Here is a 24,178-nt window from a genome sequence, read left to right as displayed (position 1 = left end):
CTGGCACCACACGCTGCAGAACCACTAAATGCAACTAAAGGAGAAGTGACCTTAACAGTCCTCAAGTCCACTTCCGTATATGTCAGATGTGATTTACTCATGGTCACATAGCAGCCGTGAGCCGAGGAAAGCTGCTTTCAGCCTCGTTGGTCAGGCTCCCCGTACGTTTGACTAAAGGAGCAAAACAAGCCAGCATTCAGGAAACTATTAAATGGACTGGAATATCAAGAATTATCAGCCTGTCGACCTGCTTATTGGGCATTGTCAGGCAAAAAAAAAAATGTATTTTTTTAAAAGTCTCCAATGGCTTCTCCCGAATCTTTATTTGGGAAAGAGGTGAATAGTTTTACATTCGTTCAGCATTTAGCAAGTATTCATCAGGTGCCTGTAATGTGCTAGACCCCAGGGACGCAGCAATAGCACAGCTCAGTCCTTTCTCCCTGGAGGGATCTAAATGCATAAACGATGTTATTATCAGATCCAGGGTCAGATTCTGTCTGCAGCTCACTAGCTGTGTGATACTGGCAAGCCGTCTAACCTCTCTGTGTCTCCAATTCCTCATCTATAGAGTAAAGGTATTGTACAGAACTTGACTTATAAGATTGTCGTGAGAATTATAGATAATTTTTTTAAAGCCCTAAACACAGATGGGCCCATAGTAACAAGTGGCCGCTGTAATTTGCTAAAGGGCCATGTGTATTTCTTCATAGAAATCCAATTTCTGGTTGAAATTAGACCTATCTGTCCTTTCTTTATTTGAAGACATATGAGTTTTTGTAATGGAATGTGCAGCTACAGTGTGTGTGTGTGTGTGTGTGTGTGTGTGCGTGCGCATGCACGTGTGCTTGTGCATGCATGCACACCCACCGACCTACTTTTTTTTTTTTTGGTTTTTTGAAACTTTTCCAATGGATGTCATCGGCCTCTGTGCTCTGCCCCTTCTCACTCCAGGTAATGGGTTTTGGTCTCTACCTGATGGATGGAAATGTCAGTAACATTTACAAACTGGATGCCAAGAAGAGAATCAACCTGAGCAAAATCGATAAATTCTTTAAGGTCAGCACCTGGGGCTGGGGCTGGGGCTGGACAAGAGCCAAGGGCTGGGATGGTCTCTCAGGAGACAGGAAGGAAGTTAGCCAGCACACGTGGGCCTCGTTGATTGGGGTGTAGCTCTAGAGACCCAGGAGGAGGGGCAAGGGGACTAGAATGGCAGGGCCGCCAGCTGCCTTGGCAGAAGGCAGCCCCGTGAAAGTCAGACATGCTCCCTAGTCTCCGGATTCCACTGGGACGATTCCTTTCTCATGCTGCCTTTCGCCTTTCCTGAAATCCCTCGCCATCTAAAGGAAGAGGTGCATCCCAGAAGACAGTGCCCGCTTTGATTTTTAGTGTAAATGAGAGCTCACAGAAACAGAAGGACTAAAGACTGGGTTTTGAAATGACTGGCTTTTGCAAAATCACTGCCTCTAGCCCGGCCCACCAGAGGCCACCTCAGCTGGTGTCTGCGTATGTGCAGAATGGTTCGTGGCATCTTCTAGCCCCAAGTCTTTCAAAGTAAAACCTTGCAGTTAAGCTTTTGAGGTTTGTACCAAGGGATTTCCTACTTTGGAGTTGAATTCCATGTTGTCAGTTGATTGTAGAGTTGGGCATTATAGGCCTGGAGTGAGCCTGGGAAGTCAGATGTGGAAAAGCCAAGCTTAACGTTAAAAGTGGACTCCCTCGAAAGTATGGCGTGGGGGACATGAGACTGGGCCTGGGTCCCACCGACTCTTCGAGGTTAAAGGGAAATAAGTCACCAAAAGGCACCCAGTGGCTTGGCTTCTTTTCAAGGCTGAAACTGTCACTTTTCTCCGGAGCTGCCCCAAATGAAAACAAGGTCATTTCAGGAGAACCTAGTAAAATCTGCTTCTGCCTTTATCAGCACGATGAGACGGGGTGAGGCGGAAGAACGCTGCCTCGCTTCGGACGGGCCTGGGTTTCAGACTGGCCCTGCCGCTCGGTAGCTGGATAACTGGGATGGTCACAACAGCTGTGAAACTGAGTTCCCCAGCCTCATAGGAACGCTCAGTGTGCCTATTCTATGGGGTCCCACTGTGAGTTCAGTCAGATCACACAGGTGAGTCAGGCTTGTACGCCTGGCTCCTTGACTTCTAGCCAGTGTTACTTCGTGAAAAAACATCAGTTATGCTGTCTAAGCTTCGTTTTCTTCACCTGTGAAATGGGAGTGAGAATAGTATTGGCCTGACCTCCCAGGGTTATTGGATGGATTGAGATACTATTTTTTATTTCTTTAAAAGACTTTTTTTTGTTGTTGTTGTTAAAGGAAGTTATAAATTTGCAGCAAATGTGAGCAGAAAGCACAGAGATTTCCCACATGCCCCCCCGCAACTCCACGCACAGACGCTCCCATTATCAGCACCCCGAGCAGAGGGGTGCGTTTGTTACAACAGGTGAACCCGCACTGACACATCATCGTCACGCAAAGTCCATAGTTTACAATGGGGGTCACGCGTGGCCTCATTCATTCTGTGGTTCTTGACAAGTGGAGAATGATGCATATCTTCCTTATGGCATTATACAGAGTAGTTTCTGTCACCACCCCAAAAACCTTCTGGTTTTGAAGTGCTTCACTCAGTGCCGAGGGCATCCGAAGCGGGCAGGAAATGCCAACTTCCCCTTACGCATTTGTCCTGGTCTTCAGCTGGGACTTGTCTGCCCTCTGGTGTTAAGTGTAATGATTTCAGTGATGTCGCATTGAGTTTCTCAGGAATGCCACACCCGGCTAGCAGCATCCAGACACCCACCCACTCCTTGTCCAGAGTTCCAAGCAGCGAGAATCCTCTTATTGGAGGAAAATTAGAGCAAAAAGGACCTTGCCCCGGGAGGCAAGCCCTCAGGTCCTCATCCTTAATCCTTCTTCCTGCTGGGTGACCTTGGACAAGTCACTTTGCCTCTCGGCTCAGTTGCTGGAAGACAGGGACCTGTATGCTAGCTGGGGCTCTTCTCGGTTCCAAGGTCACACGGAAGCATCATCCGAAGCAAGAACTGGGGGTCAGCCCAGAGGCGCGTGGAGGCCGCCGCCCAGGTCCCCTTGGCTTCTCACGCGCTGTGTTTGCTTCCTTTGCAGCAGCTGCAGGTGGTGCCCCTTTTCGGCGACATGCAGATAGAGCTGGCCAGATACATTAAGACCAGTGCTCACTATGAAGAGAACAAGTCCAAGTGAGTGCCTGCCGTAATGTCTCTCGGCTCCCACAAGGATGCCCAGCCCGGGCAGGGGGCTGAGGGGCCACTTCAGCCCCTCCTCCCTCCCCAGAGCCCTGGGCAGGTGGATTCCAGAGGGGAGCAGTGGCGGGCGCTCTGAGCCCTTTTGCATCTGCCCTTTGCTGCCAGGGTTCAAAAGTGCTCAGAGCACAGCCACGCCCCTTCTCTGTCCCAGCCGTGAGCCATGCTGCCCACGGCGGGACAGCAGGAGTCCCCCTTCCTTGAGAAGCGGGAGGAAGGGCTGGCCCTCAGTGGTCAGGCGGAGCGAGATGGCGTCCAGCTTCATCACACTGATTCTCTCCTCAGGTTTCGTGTCCGTGCAGTAAGCACGTCATGGAGTGTGTGGTTCGGGCAGTTCCAGCCATGAAGTGGGTGGACAGCCTCACCTAGAAACCACCATCCTAGGGAATCTGTGCTAAGATCTGGGGCGTCAGAGCCTCATGGGAGTTGGGGGACATCCAGGAACAGCCTTTCTCTCTGGAGTTGTTAGGAGGTTTCTTCTGCCCGCGTCTCTCCCAAAGCTGAGTGACTTTGACCTTTCCATATACCGGAGTGGGGCGGACTGGACCATCCTTTAGTCATGGGTGAGGTCTTAAAAATGCACAAACAATGTCCTTGAACTTCACCAGCCTTGAGCCCCTGTGACTGAGTCTCACCGAGGAAAGCTGGGTTAGTCCCTTCATAACCTGGCAGTTGCTGGTGTTTAAGAGAGATTTTCTCAGAAATGCATAGAGTTGAACACTGAACTCATTTCCTCACGTTTTCTGCATGAGTTCTCGACCACCTGAAGCTGGTTGGGAGTGGTCACGTGGCCAGGGTGGGGTGTCAGTTTCAAGTGATCTTGTCCCCACGCCTACACAGTTAACTCAAAACCAGTGCCAAAGGATAAGCATGAGGCAGTCTGTCACCTTTCTGAGTGTTCTCATGAGGTCCCCGTCAGGGCTGTTTTTGAAATATTCCGTTCTTGCCAAAGCAGTTATCTGCCCTATTTGGGGGCCATGTTTCTAATCTGTCGGCCAGGTCACCTCGCATTGGGGAGCAGAAGAGGGTGAAAGAAAGAGGCTGTCCTTGGTCTCTTAGGGAAGGAGGATGAAGATTTTCATTCATTTCTTCTCCAGTATAGGATGATTTTCCATCTTTTTTGATACCTTTTGAAAAAAAGAGTTGAAAAGAAACAAGAAAGGATGAGGGAAAAAGAAGGGGGCAGAAAGAGAGCGAGCCCGCAGTGCCCCTCAGGGTGCCCATGGCGTCCCTCTCCACGAGCGCTTCCATGTTGCCAGGTCACTGCTGGAGGAGAGGCACTGTCCCTGCGGGCTTCCCCAGTCCCTCCCCACGGGCCCTTCACAGCCAGCTCCAACCACAGAGTGTCAGTGCAGTCGGCCAGGAGACAGGTTTTGGGAGGCGGCCCGTTTCGCTTTTCCTTTACTCGGATTTCAGCCCTTTGTAGCCCTCGAGAGGCTGTCAGTTCTTCCTCACTCGATCTAACTGGTAAGTACTATGGACACCAGCCGTCTGGAAAGGCCTGCGAGTGGGTCTTAGAAGAGGAGGAAGGGCTCTTCCACGGAGCCTGCGGTCCCCATCGCATGGGCTGAGCAGGCTGTCTCGCTAGTGGCTGGGTTACCGCTTGTTTCCACCCAAGGGTTTGGCCGCTTTGTCTAGGCACCAGGAGCAACTAGTGAGTGGAAGGAGCCTGTCCCACCAGGCGCCCAAGGCCAGGACCCTCTCCGACCCTATGATTCTCTGCCCAGGTGGACGTGCACCCAGAGCAGTATCAGCCCTCAGTACAACATCTGCGAGCAGATGGTCCAGATCCGGGACGACCACATCCGCTTCATCTCCGAACTCGCTCGCTACAGCAACAGTGAGGTGAGCTCGCTCGGGCTGCTGGGACGGGGGCCTGTGTGGGCCCTGGGTGAGAAGGGGCAGGGAGCCGCCAGGAAAGAAACGGTCATCGGGATAATGGAGAGCAGGAGTGAGGGAAGGATACACATCGGAGGCAGGGGGACAGGATGGCCGAGAGCAGAACAGGGTTTGATTCTGGTTCCGCTTGGCCCATCGAAACTTATCCAGCATCTCTGTGCCTTTGTTACTTCCTCTGATAAATGAGAGTAATAGAACCCAGAAAGGTTCACTGAGAGGATTAAACAATCTCTGACCCATATGGTGCCTAGCAGATGGTAATAGACTAGGAATCGTCTGTCTGCACATGATTCAAGCTGTCTCCACCCTCAATAGCAAAAGAAACCGAGTTCTGAACACTCATAAACACCATGTAAATATTTTTAAATTGCACAATAATGAATGATTATTGAGCAAGCCAGACAATATAGCTAGGGACAGAATTAATTTTCAAACCTCAGAAAAAAATGCATATATGCAAAAGGAGGAGAAATCAATCACATAAAATCAACGCACATATTTATTGGAAGGGTTCATATGGGAAGAGATCCAGAAGACAGACACACCCAAACATTAATCACAGTCGGTCCTGGTGGTAGGATTTTCATTCCTTTATTCCCTGGCGCCCCTGGATGACTGACTGCTCGCTGCCGTGTGTGCTCAGTGCTTCCACTGTGTGGCCGGCGGCGGTAGTGCTCGTGCTTTTCAGAAATGCCTTTGATCAAAGGGCAACGAAATGAGGGCGGTCAGACAAATGCAGGTGGTGTGGTCTTTAGGCCAGTGGACCTAGACAAGGGTCAAGCATCAAGCCTGTGGCTTTCTAAATCATATGCGCCAACCAACTGAACTAAAGCTATGGATGTAATGTAAGTGCAGAGGCCCCCTTTATTCCTCGTCAAGTTTTGGTCTGAGAATGAGTCTGGGTCAAAGTTATTTTTAAATTGTACACTGTCGTCTGTGTCTATACAGACAGCCCTTGTTATTCGCAGTAGTTATGCTCTATAACGTGGCCACAAACACTGAATTAGCAATTACTGAACCATTACACCTGGGTTAGTTAGGTTCCTGTGAGCCTCTGTCACAACATTTTTTTTCGTCTAATCAGTGCATAACCTTGCTTTATGTGCCTTTCTGTTTAAATACATGTGGTATATATTGTCAGTTCATTAGCATTGAACTCACAGCCAACGACACTATAACCCACAAAGCTTATCTAAAACGCGTTTTCCATAAGCCACTTCATAGCCTTCTTGCAGTTAGGAACACGAGACAGAGCCATACTAGGCTTGGGGACATTTTAAATAAGGAAATCAGCAGAAAAAAGTACAAAAGTGTGGAAAATGCGGTACCAAATAAACCACGAAGAGGGCAGTTGCTTACAGTATGGAAGCCGAAACGAGAAGGCCGGGCATCGCGGTGTTCAAGCTCAGCTGAGAATGCGACCCAGATTTTTTCACCCTTCTGCATATGTCTGTGAATGACTGTGAAGGTGCCGGGAGTATTGATTTTGAGGTTACAAATCAATTTTAGTGAGTAGGTGAATTCACACAGAATCCACAAATAATGAAGACTTGTTCTCTCTCTATTTTTGTGTGTGTATGTATACATGTATACACACATGTATGTGTTATGTCCGTGCATATGCACGTGAAAAGATACATGTTATATTTCATTGCGGAACATCACACAATCAAATAGATGTTTGTCTTCACCAGGGCTTTTCAATCAGTGAGTCATGTCTAACTAACGAGTCGTGAAATCAGCGTGTTCAGAGTAAAGTTGCCTTGCGACAAAGGTTTTCTGGATATATGTAATATCTCTAGGTAAGAACGCGTTCCTGAATCTATAGCATGTACTTCCTCCTGTAAACTGCACTCACGAAGTTTGAGGCCGCTGCTCTGTGATGTGCCAGGGTGGTTGTGAGCTGGGCACTAGCATCACAGCATCTGAGTGTGAACCCTCAGCCATTCACAAGCCGTGCGGCCTCGGCATGGCGCTGACTTGTCTATGCCTCAGTTTCTTCATCAAGGGGGTTTAATAATAGCACCTCTCGTGTGGTGTTTTTTTGAGTGAAATAAGGTATAAAAGTGTCAGTGGGGGTGACGGCCCGTGTTCTCCAGGTGGTGACAGGCTCCGGGCTGGACAGCCAGAAGTCGGATGAGGAGTACCGTGAGCTCTTCGACCTGGCCCTGCGGGGCCTGCAGCTTTTATCCAAGTGGAGCGCCCATGTCATGGAGGTGGTAGGTGTCCCAGGCCGGAGGCCTGCCCCTCCCCGCCTCCTTCCTTGGGACTCCGTCTGCCTCTGCCTTTCCCAGCACTCTTGTTTAAATAGCTGCATTGGGCTGTAATTCCCACAGCATACCATTCACTCATTTAAAATGTAGATTTGTTGGTTTTCAGTATATTTACAGAGTTGCACAACCACAGTCAAATTTAGAACATTTTCATCATCTCAAAAAGAAGCCCCACACGACCACCTGCCCAGTCCCTGTCCCCCAATCCCCAAACAGTCTACTTCCTGCCTCTTTTCCAATTCTGGATGTTTCCTATAAGTAGAATCCTATCACATGTGGTCTTTCATGGCTGGCTCGTTGCACTTTGCATGATTTCAAGGTCCAACCGTGTTGTAGCACGAATCAGCAGTTCATTCCCGTTTGTGGCTGAGCAGTCTTCCATTGCATGGGCACCCCTGGTTTTGTGTGCGCATTCCTCCCTGAGGGACACGTGGGTTGTTCACGCTCTCCCCAGTACTCCTGGAAGCTGGTTCACCCCACAGACAAGTTCTGTAACAAGGACTGCCCTGGCACGGCGGAGGAGTACGAGAGGGCCACGCGCTACAACTACACCAGCGAGGAGAAGTTCGCCTTCGTGGAGGTGAGGGCCGGCCCCCTGCGTCCGCTCTGCCCCGAGGCTGCTGCTCAGGGTCCAGCGAGGTGGTGAGGTGGTTCGGGGGTGGTTCTGAGCGAATCGGGCAGCCTCCGTTCCCCTCACATGCATACACTTCCCTGTCTCCCCGTCCCCAACCCGAATTCATCTGTCAAGTTATTCAGAAACGATTAGAAACTCATTCTGTTCTTAAAAGTCCAAAGGAAAGTGTTCACTCCAGTAGAAAAATGGGCAGAAGGTAACCAGTAGAGGAAACAAAGGAAAGCAAGTGACTAAGAGAGATGAGAAAAATGCCCAAACTGCCGAGCACTCAGAGAGAACTCGTTCATGACAGAGAGGGCTTCAGGTTGAAATGAGGATGAGGCAGAGTGTTGACCAGCTGGAATGGTGAGGACTTGGAAGATTGGTGATGCCTGCTGCTGGTCAACGTGTGGGAAATAGACCTTCTCAGATACTTTGGCCCGTCTACATTTTCCAGAGCTTTTTATGAAGGCGATCTGATCGTAGGGATTCAGATTTTTTAATGCGCATACCCTTTGCCCGGGCATTCTTCTTCTGGGAGTCTGTCCCAGGGAAGGAAGCCAACTGTTCAGAGACTTATGCACGTAGAGATCACAGTAGCGTTTTTAATACCGAAGTACATGAAACGACTGAGATCACCCTCAGTATGAGACAGGTCAGAAAAAACGAAGGTGCAGCTCATGTCACGACTGTTAGGCAGCCACCGAAATGGACGTCCTGACGTGGAAAGCTAAGCACAGTGTGTTGTTAAGTTAAAAAAAAAAAAAAAAGAAAAAAGATTATACTACAACATGTAAAATTATTCCATTTGTGTTAAAATTTATACACTTTTGAGTATAAAACTAAAGAACATAAGTACTTATATATTCACAACCATTAACGGTGGTAATTTCTGGAGAGGAGACCCTTACTTCCTGCTTTGTAACTTTCTGTCGCCGCTGTTGTTAGTTTGTTTTATTACAAAAAGATTTTTCTCTTTTGGGGGAGGGGAAACTCCTTCGCACTAAGTCGCGCGTGACAGCTACCTCTTCCGTGCCATTCTGAAGCCTGCAAGTCAGAGGCCTGGGTACTGATCCTGGGCCCGAGGCCGCTCCTCCTCTCTGAGCCTCGGCTTCCTTCTCTGTGAAACAGAGCTGGTGACCTCTACCTACTTCAATCCCAGGGTTATTGTTGAGTATCAAACAGTAATTGTCAAAGGAGGTAATGGCATCAGTGAGCTGTGAAGGCTGCAAAGGGTCAGACACGTATAGGGGTTCAGGTTGTTCTTGAGAGGATCTCCAGGCTGCACTTTAAAGGACCCAGGCTCAGGGGTATAATTTCAGGCAGGAGACCAATTGTCATCACTCTTGGCATAGTGCTGAGTGCTCTCCTGACCTCGGGCACTTCCACTGCTAATAGTCAGCCTGGAAGACAGTCTCCCAGTCATCATCACTGGAAGAAAAAGTCCTCTGCAAGCCTGTGTAAAATGAGATTTACAGTCAGAGGGGACATGCAACTTTGTAAAGCCGCTCACACCTTTCTTTCCTGAATAAAAGGAACACAGACGCACTGTGGGTCGTTTACAAAACGCCCCTCCTAACCCCGCCTTTACCCTCACCTCCCTGCAGCCTCATCAGATAATCCAAAGACAACCACCATTTTCTATATTTCCTTCTGGTCCTTACTTTGCTTTACATGAAGAGGATCCTTTTTATTTTATTAGTAAGATGTAAAAAAATTTTTTTTTAGAAAAAGTGTTCTATGTGGCATTTAACAAGTGACTTATACCACCAGACTCCTCCCCGAATCTCAAAATAGGAGAACACCTTTCACCCTGACGAGCTGTTTCTTCTACAGAGTTTTCAGTTTGGGGCATTTTCTATTATTTCCTACTTTGTGAGATAACAGTTTAGCTTTCTCATCTCTACTCTCCCCCGCTCCCCCAAAAAGAAAAATGAAAACCCAATTTCCTTCCTCCATCTTCCCAAAGAGGTAATTTCATATTTTTGGGTTAAATTAATGATTGCTCTATGCTACTGTAACCAAGTACCTATTATTTATTGCTGAATCACTTAGTCTAATGTGAACACATTTTTGGTACAACTTTTGTTTTTCATAGAGCTAACAATCGTGAGACTTCTTTATATATTCTAGATACAAGTCCTTAGTCGCATATATGTTCCAGATATTTTTCCTAATTGGTGACTTGGCCCTTTCATTTTCTTGGGGGGGGGGTGCCTTTTGAAGAGCAGCTGTTTTTAATTTTGCTAGAATCCTACTCATCAGTTATTTTGTGGCTTGAGATTTTTATGTTCTAGCTAAGAAATCTCTGCTTTGCCCGAATTCGCAGAGATTTTCCCCTAGATCTAATATCAGTTTACTATGTCTGCATTACCTGTTCCTTCCTCTGGTTCATTGTTTCCTGGTTCCATCTCTAGCCTGGAGCCCAGATTCTTTTATGATGTAATGTTCCTTTAAGGCTTCTGTCCCAGTATGTATTTCTCTACACTAAAGCTTCTCTCCAACGAAAGCGTTACACTCGTAGGTTCCAGTGAAAATCCTCACCTCCTAAACTCTGTTCTCACCATTTTCCCTACCTCAGATGTTCTTTTTCTTCCTTTAAGGTTTAGAGAAAGGACAAGGCTTATTACCTCAGCTCATTTGTTTATTTATTCATTCCCTTTCAACAAAAATGTCTTTTTTTAAATAATATTTTTTTTTTTCAGTTATAGTTGTGGCATACGATATTGTATTAGTTTCGGGTGCACAACATAGTGACTAGACATCTATATAACTCACAAAGCGGTCACCCCAATAAATCTAGTGCCCCTCTGACACCCTGCATAGTTATTACAATATTATTGGCCGTAGTCCTTATGCTATGCCTTGTATCTCCATGCCCATTTTGTAACTGCCAATTTCAACAAAAATTTCTCGGTGGCCCACCACGGGCCCAGGCCCTGGTCGTGAGTCAGCCCACACAGCATGGCCGAGCCGTGCCCGTGAAGTGCCTCCAGACTGGTGCAGGAGGGAAGAAGGTGAACACGTCAGATGGGCCTGGCAGTTGTTAGGAGGCTGATTTGGCACCTACCTGCTTTACCCCCTGAATTCTGAACCAATCTAGGAATTAGCACTGGAGGCTGATGGGGGTCAAAGGATCAGGTTCGTTGCTGGTACAGCTGGGCCAGAGAATGCGGCTTCCGCCCAAGGCCACACGAGACTTCCTACTGCTCCCCCATCGCATTAAACCTACCTGTTGGGAAACAGGCAAGGCAGCTGCAGAAATGCATGCCTCCCTTGCTGGGGATGGGGAGGGGATGATTCAGAGACGACAGGAACCCAGTGGAGAAGGCACAAGTCCCACAGGCAGACAGATCCCAAGATGGAATGCTGCGGTCAGGCTGTACTCATCACAGACACTTACTTGTCTCCTCATCTCTGCAGACAGACAAGTGAGTTAAGGGGTGGGGGAGGAGGCAGCTAGAGGGGCAGATGCCACCCATGACCTCTACAGGAATCCTATTATATGGACTCAAGTAGCAACTATAGCCAAATTATTTCAAAAGCAAAGATTGTAAAAATTCTTTCAAATGTCTCATAGCGAAAGGTTCTATTTGCCATGGTCTGTAGATGCATGCTGTGTGGAGAGGCTCGCAGAGGTCAGACTGGTCCACAGACCGGTTGCCATTTGTCATCAGTCGGTGACAAGACAGGGAGCTGGTGCTGGAAGGAAAAATGCACCACGAAGCGTGCCGTTCGGTTTGGCCGGCACCTTTACTTTGCGGCAGGACTTCCTTTGTGGAGGAGGCAGGGTGCTGATTTCTGTTCTGGCACACGTTGCTTACCTAGCCGTGAACTGGCACTCTGAGTGGCACTGGTTGGCCTCATGCTTCTGGACGCCTCACATGGCACCCTCCCTGTGATGTGGTGAAGAGTGCTGGACAGACGGGTGAGCCGAGAGGGCATGATGAACCTGACCTTGATCTGTGCTTGGCCAGGTGATCGCCATGATCAAAGGCCTGCAGGTGCTCATGGGCAGGATGGAGAGCGTCTTCAACCAGGCCATAAGGAACACCATCTACGCGGCCCTGCAGGACTTCGCTCAGGTGACCCTGCGTGAGCCCCTGAGGCAGGCGGTGCGGAAGAAGAAGAACGTCCTTATCAGGTGGGTTTTCGGTGGCCCTTTTCAGGGGCACGTCAAAAATCAGGGGTGTGAGATACAGGCCACAGAGGAAGTTCCCTGTCCAGGCAGCTTCCAGGGCCACCTCTGAACACACGGACCCTCCCAGCAAAGGGCAGCAAACTTTAGGGGGCCGTAGGAGATTGGACGTTTGAGGTGAATTTGTCCTCGGTCTCTGGGTTTGAAGCCCATATCCAGCACCGTCTAGCTATGTGAACTTAGTCAAATTACTTAGCCTCTTTGAACTTCCATTTTATTTGTAAAATGTGGATGACAATGGCACCTACTTCGTAGGCCCTTGAGATGATAAAATGAGATCATCCATGTGTACTCCTAAGCACACAGCAGCGTGGAGTAAGTAAATGATACATATAAATGATTCTTAGAACTTTAAGTATACAGAGTTTCAATAGGACTGAGACTCTCTGATAACCAAAAGGAGAACTATCCATCCTGCCCCACTCAACTTCTGCCCCACTGTGCAGGCTCAGAGCTGAGTTCTCAGAGAGCCAGTGGGCGTCAGACTCACCTGGGGTGCAAAGTGCAAGTCGTAAAATGTAGACTTCTAGATGGCGCCTCCTCCCTCTTAAACCTGCATCTCTGGGAGTGGGGCCAGGGATGAGCACATTTCACAGGTGGTGCTGGGACACCACAGACTCTAGAAACAGGCTTGTGTTGTTCACCCCCTGCCAGTGGTGAAACCTGGTCTGAGCCTCGGGCCTCTCTTCCCCAGTGTCCTACAGGCGATTCGAAAAACCATCTGTGACTGGGAAGGGGGTCGAGAGCCCCCCAATGACCCATGCTTGAGAGGGGAGAAGGATCCCAAAGGTGGATTTGACATCAAGGTGCCTCGGCGTGCCGTGGGGCCCTCCAGCACCCAGGTAAGCAGCATTAAGCACAGGCCAGCTCTGCTGAGTGGAAGCCAGCCAGGCTGTGGCCGGTCATCCTGGCTGGACCATGGTGCGGTGGCGGGGAGGGGGTCCCCAGGCGGGAGGGGCAGGGTCAAGCAGCTGTTCTAGTCTGTCCTGCCATCTTGTTTTGATATAAGAAGGAGGACCACTGGCTTAAGATTCAGGAGACCTGGATTCTAGTCCTAGATACCTGTGTGACCTCGGGTACATTTACACAATCTCTTTGTGCCTCGGTTGTCTAATCTGGCAAATGGGGGTAATACCAGGGCTGGTTCCAAAGTGTAGGAGGAGTTTAAAGTGGAATCTATATGCATCTATTCTGTCCCTCTTTAATGAATCCTGGCCCCTTCCCCTACAGTGACATCCTAGCTTGGAAATTCACAAGTTCTGTCTCTGACTTGCTGTGTGATCTTGGGAAAGTACCTTGAACTGTCTGAGTTCTGAACATCTCCATTAAATGATAACTTTGGATGAGATTATGTTACTGAAAAAGTAATTTCCACAGCCCCATAAAGCACAAAAATTGAAAGCCCCTAACCCCTTAGAGAAAGTCTAGTAATCGGAGAGATTCAGAGTTGCCACCTAGATCTTCTAAACAACAGGTTGACTGTGGCTTATTGTCTGTAAACTTCCAGGGAAAACAAGTAAAGAATCTGGGCATTTTAGGTCAATCTTTGCCATCTGCTTAAAGATGAGTAGTTCCTGGTAGGCTTTCTGAGGTATTGGGGGGAAAGCATATGGATCCCCTGCAGCTTTTAAAGGTCTTTCAGGCCCCAGAAGCCCCAGGCTGGGAACTCCCATCCCACATGGCCTTTAAGCCTGTCTCCTGCCTGACATCCGGAGACCATGAATCATCCGAGATGAGCCATCCCAGGCCCACCCGCACCCTTCTCATTGTGTGTCTGTCTGTATCTGGGCAGGGGCGCGGGGAGGAGGGACGGGTGAGAAGGGTCCTCAGCACTGTCACTGTCACTCCCGCTGGCTTCACAGCCCGCGGGCCGGTTTGCACCCGTCTTGCCGGCTGGTCGCGGGACATCCCACGGACGCTTCTACAAACAGTTCCGTGTAGTGTCACGGGCCAGAGACCTTTCGAGCCCAGAATGCCCTGGAGGGGCTGCGCAGAGCTGTCAGGCGTCTCCGTAAGTCCTCAGACACGAGCCAGGGAAAGACAGACGAGGCGGAAGAGAACCTGGAAAGCAGGAGGAAGAGAGAGGGCAGCCGAAGGGGGAGAGACGGGTCGCGTGGGGGAGGGTGGAGAGAAGAGAGGAGGGAGTGTTTCTGCAGACAAGCGAAAGGTGACTGTCACCACCAGTCAGTCCTCCCAGCAGCACCGAGTCACGTCGCGTGGCACAGGTGCATTTACTAGGCTCCTCGACGGGGCCGGATGAGCCCTTAGAGAGAAACTAGTCCCAGTCCGCTCCCCCTATTTTACAGATGGGGTAACTGAGGTCCAGAGAGGGGAAGTGACTTGTCCCAGCCACCAGGTGAGTCACAGGTTGAGGTGGGACAAGAACCAGGTCTCCTGACTCCCACCCCAGGGCTCTGCGAGGGCCCTCGGAGCATGGTGCACATGGGCTTCTAGCGTAGCGGGGACGTTGACTGTTCCGGTGAATTGGATGCTCTGTTCCATAGCAGTAGGTGGGAAAAGAATTTCCCTCTAATGGACAAAATAGATTTTCAAATAGAGTTTAATACAAATCAGTCAACGCCCACACGGATTGGACTCGAAGAATCCTTTCTTCGAGGACGCCAAAGGCCATCGTCAGAACGTGCTTCTCGATTCTTAGGGGCGACAGCCACGCCCACGGACAGGGCTGCAGAGGGTGAACGATCTGGTCAGCTGGCAACCACGGGGGTGCCTTTACCACACGGCAGGGACAGCGTGCCACTCCTTTCTGTGGCCTACTGCCCCGCCCAGTGCCAGGCACATGGTGGGCGAGGTCCTAGGGAAGGTCCAGAGGCAGCGAGGACGGATGTGGTGGCAGAGGGCGGTTGGTGCGTCTCAGAGGTGGTCGGCGAGTGGCCCCAGGCAGTCGTGACGGCTTTCCCACCATATACAATACCTCTTGCTTTTCTCTCTCTCTTTCTTTTCTCTCTCTCCCTCTTCCCTGTCTCTCCTGCCCTCCCGTTCCCTCCTCCTCTCTCCTATCTATGTCTTAGGCCTGCCAGTGGTCCCCGCGGGCTTTGTTTCACCCCACTGGTGGCACACAGGGCCGAAGAGGCTGCCGATCCTTGGTATAACACCGCCTGGCTGGGTTGGTTTGGGTACACTTCTGCAGGAGGCAGCAGGAATGGACTAGCCTGGCTGCTCAAGACCCCTTCCAGCCCTAAGATTTAAAGACAAATGATGTGGAAAGATCTAGATTAGCACTCGTACCTTTTGCACTTAAGGTCCTCTCTAAGCGGGAGTTAATTGTGTAGTAGGCTTCCTGTGTAAGTACCAAGCTTCACCCGCTTTCCGCGCAGGATTTCGGCAGGCTGTGCGATGCAGCTGGTGCCAACAGAGGGCGAAATTCCTCAGCAACGGAATCAGATGCTGAGGATCGGAAACTCGAGGTGGTGGGGGGTTCGTTCTGGTCATATGTTGTTTCACAGTTCCTTGGAGTGTTAGCGCTGAAAGGGACTGGTTTGGGAAAGCATCTGGTAGGACCCCCTTCATGTTAGCAGATAAAAAAACTGAGACCCAGAGTGGGACTTTGTCACCGAAGGTCACACAGCAAGTCAGCAGCAGTACCCGGCCTTGAAACCCCAGTCTTTTGACTCTCAGTCCAGTGCTCCACCCATGGTGCCACCATGGCCGTCCAGGAAAACAGGGAGTGACTCCAGGGCGACGTGGAATGAGGTTCTCCTCTGAAGCCCTGGCCCTTAGCGGAGCAGAGCAGAGCAGGCGGGAACCTGGGCCTTGAACTTCCTGGTATCACCAGGCCCACCCACCCACGGGTGCCGCCGGTTCCGGGCAGAGCTGCCTTCCCAGGCTGGCTAGTCTCCCTCTCGAAAGCCTACACGTTTCCAAATTCACTTCTCCAACCGTAAACTGGTGCTTCCTTAAGACAAAGCTTTTTAAAGGGCAGACATCTGCAGAAAAAAAAAAATATATATATATATATATATGTATGTATATATAAATGCAGCACAATGCAGCCTCTCCTGCAGGTGGAGTGCCAGCCCCTGACCCTCCCGTCGTATTTTCTCTCTCAAGCTGTACATGGTGCGGACCATGCTCGAGTCGCTCATCGCAGACAAGAGCGGCTCCAAGAAGACCCTGAGGAGCAGCCTGGACGGCCCCATTGTCCTCGCCATCGAGGACTTCCACAAACAGTCCTTCTTCTTCACGCACCTGCTCAACATCAGCGGTGAGCTGCCGCCTCTGGGGACGGGAGGGGGCTCCCGGGTCCCAGTGGCAAAGAGACACGGTTTTTGACCCAAAGCGGCCTATTTTGGTGGACTCCAGGAGGCCAGGCCTCAGTGCAGCTCTTCTGGTTTAGCTGGGAATCTGTCTTTGGTAGACATTGTGGCTAATTTGTCACGAAGCCTTTAGTAGAGAGGGGTCAACAATGGTAACATACACGACAGGGCAGGGTGGAGGGAGACCAGCACCCCTGGGTCGTGAGAGTAGTAAGGCATTGCTTGGTACTGGAGAGCGGTCTTAACCAGCAGTCCAGAGTCTACATAGACAGCCCGGGAAAGGCCTTCGAAGCCTCTGGGCGGCAGGGAGTCCAGGAGAACCTCGCACACGGGGACAGAGGGCTGCAGTCCGCTTAAAAGCAGGCACCTGGAGACCCATCCTGACACTGTTTGTATAGCAAGCACGCTTTTACTCTTAGACTGTGTTTTCAGGATGGCTTTGTACGGGGCGGGGATGGAAATTGTGGGGACACCCAAGCTCTAAAACATCTCTGCCGCCCTCCCCCATGCACTGCCACTGTCTCTGAAACTTAACAAGCCCTGTCTTCTAACTAGACGTAGCCTGGCCTTCAGGTGCAAGAGAGCTGCATCTGCCGATTGAGTGATACTTCCGAGGACCTCTTGCATACCTCGCACAGTCATAAGAATAACGATGAAAATTAATAGACACAGTAACACCTAAGGTCTCCTGGTGCTGCTTCTGTGTAACCCGAGGCGCCTTCTCTCCTGCTTTTTAGAAGCCCTGCAGCAGTGTTGTGACCTCTCCCAGCTCTGGTTCCGAGAATTCTTCTTGGAGTTAACGATGGGCCGGCGAATCCAGTTCCCTATCGAGATGTCCATGCCCTGGATTCTCACAGACCATATCCTGGAAACCAAAGAACCTTCCATGATGGAGTAAGAGGCAGGCCTGGGCTAGCAAGAAGGTTTCTGGGGTGCAGGTGATGGGTGGTTTGCCAAGGAGCTCTGTTCTTTCCCGAACTTCTCAGACAAGGCATGGTGCCCAGCCAAGGATCGGGTCACACCAAATTTGACCCAGCCTTGCAGATAGATTCGGAAGTCTACCAGCCCATCTGCCCTGCCTGTGCTTTGTTGGTCTCCTGACAGCCATGCTGGGAAAAATGGTTATCTCTGGGGATCGGGAAGCTAATATCTTTAATGACCACCAATACCTTTTAGTCCCAGACTAATTTTTTTCAGGCTTTGGATTTATCAGCACCATGGACTTTTGATTTCGGTGCACGAACTGTAAAGTCAGTCAGTCCCAGGTGGAGGCTGGAAGCATCCCAGAGCGCTGGGAGGTTCCCATTTCGCCCAACAACACTTCACATTGCCCAGGCCGGTGTAAATCTACCTACCTTCACAGAGACGATGAGTAAGCTTCCCGCCGTTGTTTTTCCCTCTTCAGGTACGTCCTCTACCCGCTGGATCTGTACAATGACAGCGCCTACTATGCTCTGACCAAATTTAAAAAGCAGTTCCTGTACGACGAGATCGAAGCCGAGGCAAGTGACGAAATCTCGTTTTGTTCCCGAAATCTCGTTTTGAGAGTCTGGACTTTTCAGATTTTTAGCTGTTGGCACAAAGTGGGGTGTCTTAGTCCATTCAAGCTGCTACTATGAAATACCGCAGGCTGGGTGGCTTATAAACAGCAGACATTTACTTTGCACAGTTTTGGAGGCCGGAAGTCCAAGATCAGGGTGCTAGCCTTGTCAGGTGAAGGTGCTCTTTTGGGGCTCAGACTTCTCATCATGTCCTCACATGGCAGAAGGGGCGAAGGAGCTCTCTGGGGCCTCTTTTACAGTGGCACTAATTCTGTTCATGAGAGCTCCATCCTCGTGACCTAATGACTTCCCAAAGGCCCCGCCTCCTGAAACTATCACTTTTGGGGGTTAGGATCTCAACCTATTGATTTTGGGAGGCACGTCATAGGGGGTCAATGACTTGTTCTGGGGAGCGATCTTTGTGAGCATCAAAAAGGACCGAAAGGAGGTGGCTCCATAGTATAGTGGTTAGCACGTCCGCTTTACATGCAGAAGGCCCTGGGTTCGTGCCCCACGTGGAGCCACAGACCATACCTCAGGTTCACTGGGCCCCCTGGGTGTGCCAGGCCCCGGGGGCACACCGTGAGCACGTGGGAGGAGGCTCCCCACCTTCAGAGATACAGTTCTTAAAAAAAGGGAGACAGCAATATCCAACATCAGGGGTGGTGGTGGTGGCGGGGGGTGGGGGTAGGATTAAAGAGGGAGAAAAAATAAACAAACAAACAAATAAATAAAAAAGGACCGAGAGCAGGATGATGGTCTCTCTTTTTCGAATGTTGAAGGGATGGCAGATGATTGAACTGCATAGGTAAAATTATTTTTCTAATGTATCCTTTATGGTTTGATTACCTGGTTATAATGACAACAGTAATACCACCTATCGATTATTATATATTTACCATTTGCCAGGCACTGTGCTAAATGCTCTATAAGCATTTACAATAGCCTTACAATAATTTAAAGAATTGCTCCTGTTTGACTTTAAAATTGGAGACTTAAAGTGGTAAAGTGTCATTATCCCAAGGTCACACAGCTTAAAGAGTCTCTGTCTAGTACTAGTAGGACCGAAATAGCCATCCTCTCAATTATTAACCTATTTAATAAACAGTCACTCAATGGCTTTATTTCTGTAATGGTCAGGATATCCTAGGTTATGCTGCAGTAACAAACAACCTCAAATTTTTAGTAGCTTAAAACCAAAGGTTTACTTTTCCATTATGGGTTAGTTTGGGGCTCTGTTCCATGTAATCTTTAATCTGGGACCCATCTGGAACATTTACTAGTTGCCATGGCAGGGGGAAGGGTTAGGGTGAATTACACTCTGATACTTAAAGCCTCCATCTGAAAGTGACACTTTCCGTCAGTCAAAGCAAGTCACATGTCTGTACCCCCTTTCAAAGAGAACCCAGGATGTGCAGACCTACCATGGGCCAGCAAGGACCAGAAACGTGAGGTCAATGGCACTAGCGACAACCAAAATATCTCATCTTTGCCTTTTGGAAATTGGAATGATAGTCTCTGCTCTAAAGTACGTGGGGTAATATAAACGTAGAATGAAGCCAATTAGGTAAAATTTTCATATAAATTTAAGGCATTCTCATTTATAAAGTGAACACATGAATGTTCTACAATAAGTATCACCACCAGATTTTTTTGAGAGTTTATGTATTTCGAAGAAAAGCTAGTGGAGATGCTGCTTTCTTTCTAAATCCTCTGATTTCTATGGGAGTTGAAAATCTTGATGGGCCCCAATGCAAATCTGTTCCCTGCGTCTCCTGCCCCCTTTCTCCTGCATTATGAAGGGCCTCATGAGTATGTTTGTGGATACCCAAGCTTTGTCTAACCCCTGCCCACAAACAATGGTCCCCTGGCCAGCCCAGGCCCTAGGGTTACACATACCTGCAGAGTAGTTCACTCTTGGGGATGAACCCAGGGGAAAGAACACCCAGGGCTTGAAAGCAGCTTGGGCCATTTGGGCAAGGATACGCAAAGCTGGTTCTAGAAGAAGAACGTGGGGTATGAGTGGCCACCACAACCTGGACCCTGCAGGCTCTCGCCTAGAGGAGGCCCCATGCCCTTGAAGTTCAAAGTCCAGGGCAGAGGCTTTGGTGACCTGCAGATGAGGACAGCATTGTACATATACCACTGTGTTTTTGTATTAAGGGTAATGGCTGAGGTGTAAAATGAGAGACTTGAAAGCCCTTTGGATCAAGCGATAATTTTATGGAGCTGTGAATTTGGTGAGAAAGGAATAGAGGATTAGCCACCTAAATACAGTCTGTTTCCTTTGAAGCTGCCACAGTCTCCTCTCTAAGTTCCCACCTTCTGCCATTTCCTGTTCCTGCCATGTTGGAGGGTTTGGTTTTGATCCTCTGTGTCTGACGTGAACTCGCTTCTCACTCAAGCATCACAATCTGTCATCAATGTGGTGAAACACTGAAATGGCAAGATAGTCCCTTATTCATTAAAAATCAAAGATTTTTAAGGAATATATTTCTTCAGTTTTTAAATTTCTAACGACCCTCGCTTCTTTATTTGCAAAGCAAGATAAGGGAAGATGAAAGGAAAAGATAAAGTCAATAGGGAGAGGTAGCCTAGGGAGGCCGATGTTGGTAATTACAGGGTAGGAAGACCTATCTGTGGCATTCCCCTTGGGCAGGCCCCTTTTTACAAGAGGACGGGACCAGTGGGGATGGTGATTCCTCAACAGCTTTTTGAACTTTGCTTTCTCTGTGCCTAATGGAAGACCTTGAGAGCAAGGGACCAGGCTTCCCAGATTTCTTGGCCATAGAATATTTTTTTCCTTCAAAGCATCTTCCCCGCCACATACTTTGGGCAGGCCTGCTCGACTGCCCACTTTGAGTTGCCTGAGTTTCTGTAATAAAGCCAGACAGACACCATTGACATTTTCTGCTTCCTCTTCACCAGGTGAACCTGTGTTTTGATCAGTTTGTCTACAAGCTGGCAGACCAGATCTTTGCTTACTACAAAGCCATGGCCGGCAGGTATGAGAGCCCAGGGATTTTTGTTACAAAGCTTCCCTTCTTTAGCATTGAAAGGAAATCTGAGGGAGTCCATGGGCCTGGACTTAATAGGAGAAAGGAAAATAGGTGGATATAGTGCTGGGCCTCTTGGAGCTTACTGTCCAGTGGGGAAGACAGGAATTAATAAAAACTAATGAATGTACAGTAATGAGAGGTTATATACTCCCTATAAAGGAAAAGTTCATGGGAATATGGGAATATATAATAGTTAAACCTGAACTAGTCTTTGGGGTGGGGAACTGGAAGGGCTTCCCAGGCTCCCCTGAGAAAGTAACATTTGATTTCGTTTTTCAAATTGATAGAAGTAAAAGTAGGTGAAAGGTGGGACAGGAAATTATAGGCAAAAGAAACTACTTGTGCAAAGTCCCTGTGGCATAAGTATAATAATAATAATAGCACACCAAATACCCTATGGTGTCACTTATATGTGGAATCTGAAAAACAAAACACACGAACAAACAAAACAAAGAGAAACAGATTCGTAGACACAGAAAAAAATGCTGGTCGTTGCCAGAGGGGAGGGATGAGCAGAAAGGGTGAAGTTTTAACAAGAGGCACAGACTTCCAGTCATAAAATAAATAAGCCACAGGGATGTAGTGTACAGCATAGGGAATATAGTCAGTGATATCACTATACAACATTGTATAGTGACAGGTGATTACTAGACTTCTCATTATGATCATTTCATAAGGGATATAAGTGTCAAATCATTATGTTGTTTACCTGAAACTAATATTTTGTATGTATAACTTGAAAAGTTCAATAATAATAATAATAATAGCATGCCTACCTGTTAGGGTCGTTCGGAGGACGAATATGATTAGTACCTGTAAATGTCTCTCTTCACAGACCACAAGAGGGGGCAGGCTTCATAACAAAGCTGGAGAGAGGTTGGAAGAGTTGGAGAAAGCACAGGAGGGAAAGAATGATCTAGATCAGTGCTGTCCATTAGAAATATAATGCAATTATAAATGTGAGCCACAAATGTAATTTAAAAAAATTTAGTAGCCATATTTTAAAAAAGAAAAACAAACAGGTAAAATTAATTTTAAGGATATACTTTATTGTAGTCCAATATATCTAAAATACTATAATTTCAACATATGTAACAATTAAAAATTATCGAAGAGATGATTTTCATTTTTTTTTCCTAAGTCTTTAAAAATCCAGTGTGTATTTTATGTTCATAGTACAGCTCAGCTTGGACCCACCACACTTCATGTGACTGGTGGCTGCTACCTATATTGGAGAGTGTAGATTTAGATTATGTCACTTTCTTGCTTAAAACCTCTTAATGACTTCCAATTTCATCTAGAAAACATCTAAGCTCTTTACTGTGGCTTATGTAATATGACATGATCTGGTCCTTGGAATAACTTTATCAATTCATTTTTGTACCCTGCCCCCTTTATCCACACTGGCCCTCTTTCCTTTTCTCAGACATTCCAAGCTAATTGTGCCTGAGAGATTCTTCCCCCAGATCTTTCTATTTTTAGCGTTTAAGATCTCTGTCCAACAAAACCTCTCTAGAGAGGCTTTCCCTGACCTCCTAACACCAAATGGCCTTATGATTTTCAGAGCACTTACTACTCTGCAGTTCATGCCTCAGTGTGAAAGATAATAACAGTACATGTAACGCATAGGGTAGTTGTGAGGTTAAAAGTGAGAGCACGCGTGTGCACCTGATAAGTAGTAAGTACTATGCAGACTTTTAGTACTGGATATTATTTTATTCCTCTGCTTGTTTATGTAGTATCAGTCTCTCTTCACCAGAACACAGGCTGCATGAGGACTGGAACTTTGTATCTGTGGTACTTTTTAACGTTTTAGCCTAAGAAAGGTTAACATTTTAGCCTAAGAAAGGATATGCAATATGCTAAACATGCAGTCAATATCTTTTCTTACTTTCTTTCTTTTCTCTTTTTCTGTTTTTTGTTCGTGTGTGTGTGCGCGCGCGTTTGTGTGTGTGTTTTGGTATGAATAAAAGAGGAAAGCAGCTCAACTTCTGGGTTGCCTGTCTCTAACTTTGGAATTCTGTTTTGCACGTTGAGCTCTTATGGCTGAAAAGAAATGTGAAGAACTTCGCTCTTGGACAGTAAAAATATATATATTTAAAATGTATTCGATAATGTTTCATGGGCAGATGCTGTGGTCTAACGTAGACATGGCCGGGCATTTGAAAACTATTCGCTGCCCTGTTTTCTGGTCTCATTTAACTTTTGTCCTTTCCAGCGTTCTTCTGGATAAACGTTTTAGAGCCGAATGTAAGAACTATGGAGTCATCATTCCGTACCCACCGTCCAACCGCTATGAAACGCTGCTGAAACAGAGACATGTCCAGGTAATACTGAAAGAAAGCCACCGCGGAGGCGGAACGGGCAGGGGAGAATAACTGGGGCGTTAGCAGAGAGATCAGAAATCAGGGCTGTGTATTGCCCTGCGAACTTCTGAGCACAGGTATAACGCAGCCTCAGAATCTTAAACCATGAAAAGGCCTCGGGCTGCCTCCGGTTCAAGTTCTAAGGTGCTCATCCCATCTGCAGCTCACTTCTGGGGAGCAGTGGCCACCAACGCCTTTGTCTCCCCACCATTGGCTGCAGCCCACTTCCTTCCTTCAGGACCGCCACTCGGAAATGGATAAATCTATCCCTGAACAGGCTCAAATGCTGGCCTGAGTGAAGGAGAGCTGCAGGGCCTTTGAAACAAAGCATGTCGGGCTAAACCCAGCATAGGAATTATGATTCATTTTTGTGGAGTTGGTTTCTGTTAACATTTGACCCCAGGTGTAGCGGAAATGCTGCCAGGAGCTGAGAAATATACCCCTGCTTAGAAATGGTAACGTGAGCCAGGCAGACAGAGCAGGAGATGCTCCAGCAGACTTTGGACCCCACTCCTAAGCCCTGCTGTCAGCCAAGCGGTGGTGAAATGGCCTCTACACTGTGACCCCTGCATGCTTATTACGTGGTTCATGGTGTTGGGGGAGAAGGTGCAGGTGAAAGAGGGCAGGGCCTCTGCTGAGAAGTTGTCTAGAGGAAGAGGAAAGGGAACCCTGG

The 24,178-nt window shown here is 48.3% G+C and overlaps 1 protein-coding gene across 2 annotated transcripts in view; it reads left to right on the top strand.

Moving 5' to 3' along the window:
* Positions 1 to 24,178, top strand: part of CYFIP2 (cytoplasmic FMR1 interacting protein 2) — a 109,463-nt gene that overhangs the window by 31,211 nt on the left and 54,074 nt on the right. Inside the window, exons 9-21 of one of the 2 annotated variants that reach the window (XM_016167008.2) lie at positions 952 to 1,056; positions 3,125 to 3,216; positions 5,007 to 5,124; positions 7,278 to 7,397; positions 7,906 to 8,031; positions 12,042 to 12,208; positions 12,957 to 13,104; positions 15,295 to 15,369; positions 16,334 to 16,487; positions 17,277 to 17,433; positions 17,945 to 18,041; positions 21,009 to 21,085; positions 23,358 to 23,466. In XM_016167008.2, coding sequence (XP_016022494.1) covers positions 952 to 1,056; positions 3,125 to 3,216; positions 5,007 to 5,124; positions 7,278 to 7,397; positions 7,906 to 8,031; positions 12,042 to 12,208; positions 12,957 to 13,104; positions 15,295 to 15,369; positions 16,334 to 16,487; positions 17,277 to 17,433; positions 17,945 to 18,041; positions 21,009 to 21,085; positions 23,358 to 23,466 — 1,545 coding nt within the window. The remainder of the gene's footprint in view (positions 1 to 951; positions 1,057 to 3,124; positions 3,217 to 5,006; positions 5,125 to 7,277; positions 7,398 to 7,905; positions 8,032 to 12,041; positions 12,209 to 12,956; positions 13,105 to 15,294; positions 15,370 to 16,333; positions 16,488 to 17,276; positions 17,434 to 17,944; positions 18,042 to 21,008; positions 21,086 to 23,357; positions 23,467 to 24,178) is intronic. The other variant, XM_016167009.2, reaches the window with a different exon arrangement.

The sequence above is a fragment of the Rousettus aegyptiacus genome, unplaced genomic scaffold (assembly GCF_014176215.1).
Source record: "Rousettus aegyptiacus isolate mRouAeg1 unplaced genomic scaffold, mRouAeg1.p scaffold_m13_p_7, whole genome shotgun sequence".
Taxonomy (NCBI): Eukaryota; Metazoa; Chordata; class Mammalia; order Chiroptera; family Pteropodidae; genus Rousettus; species Rousettus aegyptiacus.
The sequence above is the reverse complement of the archived record's forward strand: the minus strand, read 5'-3'. Positions and strand labels throughout refer to the sequence as shown.